The sequence below is a fragment of the Tupaia chinensis genome, unplaced genomic scaffold (assembly GCF_000334495.1).
Source record: "Tupaia chinensis unplaced genomic scaffold, TupChi_1.0 Scaffold000381_1, whole genome shotgun sequence".
Lineage (NCBI taxonomy): Eukaryota > Metazoa > Chordata > Mammalia > Scandentia > Tupaiidae > Tupaia > Tupaia belangeri.
Window position 1 is genome coordinate 135,750 of NW_006159883.1, and position 5,604 is coordinate 141,353.

At 44.0% G+C, this 5,604-nt stretch overlaps 2 protein-coding genes across 2 annotated transcripts in view; one reads left to right on the forward strand and one right to left on the reverse strand.

Moving 5' to 3' along the window:
- Positions 1-126, reverse strand: part of PHOSPHO2 (phosphatase, orphan 2) — a 5,350-nt gene extending 5,224 nt beyond the window's left edge. Inside the window, exon 1 of the mRNA XM_027773839.1 lies at positions 59-126. The gene's annotated coding sequence lies outside the window, so the exon portion shown is untranslated. The remainder of the gene's footprint in view (positions 1-58) is intronic.
- The window catches only part of CFAP210 (cilia and flagella associated protein 210), a gene marked incomplete at its 5' end in the record, with an annotated part of 41,545 nt that continues 35,960 nt past the window's right edge, over positions 20-5,604 (forward strand). Inside the window, one exon of the mRNA XM_006153583.3 lies at positions 20-329. Within this exon, the coding sequence (XP_006153645.3) occupies positions 20-329 (310 nt within the window). The remainder of the gene's footprint in view (positions 330-5,604) is intronic.

Genomic DNA, 5,604 nt, shown 5'->3' on the forward strand with positions numbered 1-5,604 from the left:
CGGTGGGTTCGGCCCTCCGTCTTCGCCCCGCGCCTGCCCGCGACGGCCGCCCACTCACACGCCCGGCCTCCGCTCCCCGCGCAGGCGCGGCCTCAGCCTCGGTTTTCCAGGCCCTCTGCGGAGAGCAGCGCGTTCCTCGTTCCTCGGCGACTGCGGCGTCATTTCCGGCGGCGTTGCTAAGCAACCGCGCGGTTTGGAAAACACTGGCACCCGGGAGTTCGCAGTGTGGGGCACCGGAGCCTCCTTCGTTGTCGGGAGTCCCGTAGGCGCCCAGTCAGAGATGCCGGTGCGCTTTGGACGGCGCTATGGACAGCTGAAGGGAAGCACGGGTGAGCCACCCTGACGCGTCCCCGCACAGCGGTTGTTTCTGGGCCCCAGGCACCGAGCAGGGGGCGAGGGGCGAGGGGCGAGGCTGCTGAGTGAGCAGTTTGGTTGCCCTTTGGAAATGGGCTCCTCTAAGTTAAAAACACCTCCACTAGTGGGCCTAGTGAAGTTAGACGGTTTGCCCTCAGACGAATGGATGGAAGAGAGAAAGAGAAAAGGAGCGGGGACAAGTTTATGGAAATAGGATGGAGAAAAGCAAAGTTAGAGATCTCCCCACCCATCAATTGCTCAGATCCTCAAGCTGCCCTGTGGCAGCTCCAACGCAGTCTGGTGTTTACTGAATTCCTGTGCATTTAAAGCTTTATTATTCACTGAGCGAATTAGAGTAACTTGAAAATATCACTGACCTCTTTGGGGTCCTGACTCTGTTGCACACCTGCTGAGTGGTCTTTACCTAAATAATTTCCAGAGTTGCCACATATTTAAAATGTACAGTTTTCAACAGAAATGACAAGGCATATAAAGGAGATACAGGAAACACAGGAAAATTTGTATTAATATGAGGAAGCTTCAAAATGTTGGTTAAAAATGGAATTAAAGTACAAGTTTATTTCGGTACTTTTTGTGTGTGTGTGAACTCCATGTATTTTTCTGTAATATTCATTTTGGAATCCAAGTATTTTTTCATAGTACTCATTTTCCATGAACTTCCCCAAGGGAGCCCAGAAGTTGGACTTACTAGACAAAAACCTTTGTAAATTTACAGCTATTGTAAATATGTTCAAAGAATTTTTAAAATATGTTGAAAGAAATATAGGATTGTTGTCTCATGAAATAAAGGGCATCAACAAAAACCAAATTACAAAAAGTAACAAATTAGAAATGTTGGAATTGGGGGGCCAGCAGGTGGCGAGGTAGTTAAGGGTATTGGACTCCCACAGGGCAAACCATGATTCAAGTCCTGGACCTGGTGGCTTGCTTTCTTACTTCCCTCTCTCTTTCATTCTGTCTCTCTCTGATCAAATTAAAATGAATAGATAAATCAGGTTATATTTTTAAAAATTATTTTTAAAAATTATATATAAAAAAGAAATTTTGGAATTTGAAAGCACAACAACTGAAATGAAAAATTCATTAGAGGGGCTCAATAGAAGATTTGCCGTTGCAGAAGAAATAACTCAATGAAACTTAAAGATTAGTCCGTTGAGATCATTTAGTCTGAGGATAATCAGAAAAAAAAAAAAAAAAAAAAAAAAAACCTACACACACAGAAAAAAAGAATGGAGAAAAAGAAGTAGATCCGGGAACCAGCCGTTAGCGTAATGGCTATATCGCTGGATTCGCACGTAGTCCACCGTGGTTCGCGTCTTGGACCCGGTGGCCGGGTGCGTGTACGTGCGTGCCCAAGATCCCGCGAGGAGAATGGAGGAGAAGGGATAGCTGCGTGACCATCCCCCCTGGGGGGTGATTTCTCGCTTTCTGTCTCTCTGTCTGTCTCTCTCTGTCTGGCGAGCGCCCATGCCCTATAGCAAAAATCCTCTCCAAAAAAAAAAAGTAGATCCAATGAGAAATGCAGGCTGCCATCAAGTATATATCAACATAAGTATAATTTGAGTCTCAGAAGGAAAAAAAACAGAGAAAGGGGAAAAATATGTGAAGAAATAGCCAGAAATTTCTCAAACCATTTAGAAAGCTTAGTGATCCTCTAAATAAGATAAACTAAGAGATATCCACAGCTAGATACATCATGATCAAACTGTCAAAAATCAGAGTCAGGGAACCAGCAGTTAGCGTAATGGCTATGTTGCTGGACTCCCATGTAGTCTACCGCGGTTCGCGTCCCGGACCTGGTGACTTAAAACTCACGCTGGGCGTGTGTGCATGCGTGCCCAAGATCCCAAGAGGAGAATGGAGGAAAAGGGATTGCGGCGTGACCATCCCCCCTGGGGGGTGATTTCTCGCTTTCTGTCTCTCTGTCTGTCTCTGTCTGTCTGGCGAGCGCACGTGCCCTATAGCAAAAACCTCTCCAAAAAAAAAAAAAAAAAAGTCAGAGTCAAAGGGGCTAGCAGATGGCAGGGTGGTTGGGGCACTGGACTGCCATATGGCCGATCGCAGTTTGAATCTCAGACCTGGTGGCTCTCTCTACTCCCCTCTTTCTGTCTCTGTCTGGTGTGTTCATGTGTCCTATAGCAAATTAAATAATAAGAAGAAATAAAGTTAAATTAATAATTCTTAAAAGAAGGAAAATCAAATCAGAAAAAATATATATATATATATTTTTTGAGAGGCTTGTCCTATAGCAGGCACGTGCGCTCGCCAGACAGACAGAGACAGACAGAGAGACAGAAAGCGAGAAATCACCCCCCAGGGGGGGTGGCCACACCGCAATTCCCTTCTCCTCCATTCTCCTCTCGGGATCTTGGGCACGCGCACACACACGCCCGGTGTGAGTTTTAAGCCCCCAGGTCTGGGACGCGAACCGCAGTCGACTGTGTGGGAGTCCAGTGACATAGCCATTACGCTAACTGCTGGTCCTGGTTTTTGAAATCTCTTTCTAAAAGATAATTGTATTTTCCCTTATTCTTTTTTTCTCCTTTTTTAAAAAAAAAACAACTAGAAACACACACATACACACACACACACAAACAAAAGCAAAACATAAATAGCAAACGTAAAAAACAATTAAAAATTAATTATAAATCTGTGTATGCATCCAGTGTAGAAAGAAGTAATTTATATGGTGGTAAAAGAACAGAACTCTATAGGAACAAGATATTTGTAATTATTGAGAGTAAGTTACTATTAATCTAAACTATTGGGTCATTGGAAAAGTCATGACATATTTTTACATGTATCATGATTTTTCTGATAAAACAATAGACTATTATAAACCAAAGTATTTATTTATATCATAGATATTTTTATGTCAAAGTATATGAATGCATGCATGAAAGTGGTTACACTAGTTTTTTCTCCAGTTCTCCATCCCATCAGGATCTTGAGCACCTGTGCTTGCAGATGCTCAAGATGGTTTGCAAGCTAATGGAACTGGGATTTGAACCCTATTCAACCATGTGGGATCTGGCTTCCTCTGTGCAGTGCCTCACCACAGTACTATAGGGCCTAAAGCATTTACTTAATCCTTAGGAGAACCACTATTTTTAAAAAACTAGAAAGAATTATAATGAAAGAAAAGACAAGGCCAGCAGGTGGTCTGGAGGTTAAGCCACTGGATCCTGCATGGCCAGCTGTGTGATTTGAATCTCAGACCTGGCAGCTTGAAAATCACACTGGAGGGAACCAGCAGTTAGCGTAATTGCTATGTGACTGGACTCCCACGTAGTCGACCGTGGTTCACGTCCCGGACCCGGTGGCTTAAAACTCAACGCCGGGCGTGTGTGCGTGCGTGCCCAAGATCCTGAGAGGAGAATGGAGGAGAAGGGATTGCGGCGTGACCATCCCCCCTGGTGGGTGATTTCTCGCTTTCTGTCTCTATGTCTCTCCCTGTCTGTCTGGTGAGCGCACGCGCCCTAGCCAAAACATATCAAAAAAAAAAAAAAGAAAGAAAATCACACTGGACACATGTGCACATGTGCCAAAATCCTGAGAGGAGAATGGAGGAGAAGGGATTGAGGTGTGGCCATTCTCCATAGGGGTGGATTTCTCACTTTCTCCTATCTTTCTGTGTGTCTCTGGTGAGTGCACATGTCCTATAGCAAAAACTAGAAAAAATAAAATAAAAAAAGGAAGGACAAGTGAATTAAAATGATACAATAAAAAATATCTAACACAAAACAAGGCAGTAGTGGAGGAAGGGAGAAACAAAAAAGCCATAAGATATATAGAAAATAAATAGCAAAATGGCAGACATAAACCTTACCAGTAACTACATTATATTTTAATTAAATGTTACAGTTAAAAGACAGATTTGGGGACCAGCAGTTAGCGTAATGGCTATGTCGCTGGTCTCCCATGTAGTCGACTGTGGTTCAAGTCCTGGACCCGGTGGCCTAAACTCACACCGGGCACGTGTGCGTGCGTGCCCAAGATCCCGAGAGGAGAATGGAGGAGAAGGGATTGCGGCGTGGCCATCCCCTCTGGGGGTGTGATTTCTTGCTTTCTGTCTCTCTGTCTTTCTCTGTCTGTCTGGCAAGTACACGCACCATATAGCAAAAATCTCTCCAAAAAAAAAAAAAAAGACAAAAAAGACAGATTTGTAAAATGATCGAAAACAGAAAAGTCCATTACAGAACCAGCAGATAGCATAATGGTTATGTCGCTGGACTCTTATAGTTGACCGCAGTTCGTGTCCTGGAGCTAGTGGCTTAAAACTCATGCGAGATGTGTATGTGTGTGTACCCAAAATCCTGAAAGAAGAATGATGGAGGAGAAGGGATTGCGGCATGGCTATCCTCCCTGGGAGGCGATTTCTCACTTTCTGTATCTCTGTCTCTCCAGCGAGTGCATGCACACTATGCACTAAAGAAAGAAACTGCTCTTAAAAAAACAAACAAATAAAATAAAAAAACAACCATTATGTAGTGGTTAAGGCTCTGGACTCCCACATGACTGACTGTAGTTTGAGTACCAAACCTGGCAGCTTGAAAATCATGCCAAGAGCGTGTACATGTGTGTCCAAAATCCCAAGAGGAGACTGGAGAATGGGGGATTTCAGCATGGCTATTCCCCCGGGGGTGATTTTTCACTGTCCTTCTGTCTCTCTCTCTCTCTGGCAAGTGCACACACCCTGTGACAAAAAAATCTTAAAAACAAAAACAGCGTTATACCTATCTTCAAGGTTCTATACTTAAGGCTAACATTTAGTGGTTTTAATCTATTCACATGAGTAATAATTAAGTGGTCATTTAGTCTGTTCAAAGGTACAGCTAGACTGGAAGATATATAATGTGAACAATAAGCAAAAGGTAACTAATATCAGACAAAATAGGCCTCCAGACAAATTGTTAGAGATAAGGAATATTTATACTGATAAAAGGGTCAATCCAGGAATCAGCAGTTGACGTAATGGCTCTGTCTCTGGACTCCAATGTAGTCGACCGCGGTTCAGGTTCTGGACCTGTTGGCTTAAACTCACGCTGGGCGTGTGTGTGTATGTGTGTGTGTGCACCCTAGATCACGAGAGGAGAATGGAGGAGAAGGGATTGCTCTATGGCCATACCCCCTGGGAGGTGATTTCTCACTTTCTATCTCTCAGTCTCTCTTTCTGGCAAGTGCACATGCCCTATAACAAAAGCCTCTCGACCCGCGCCAAGGGCGCGA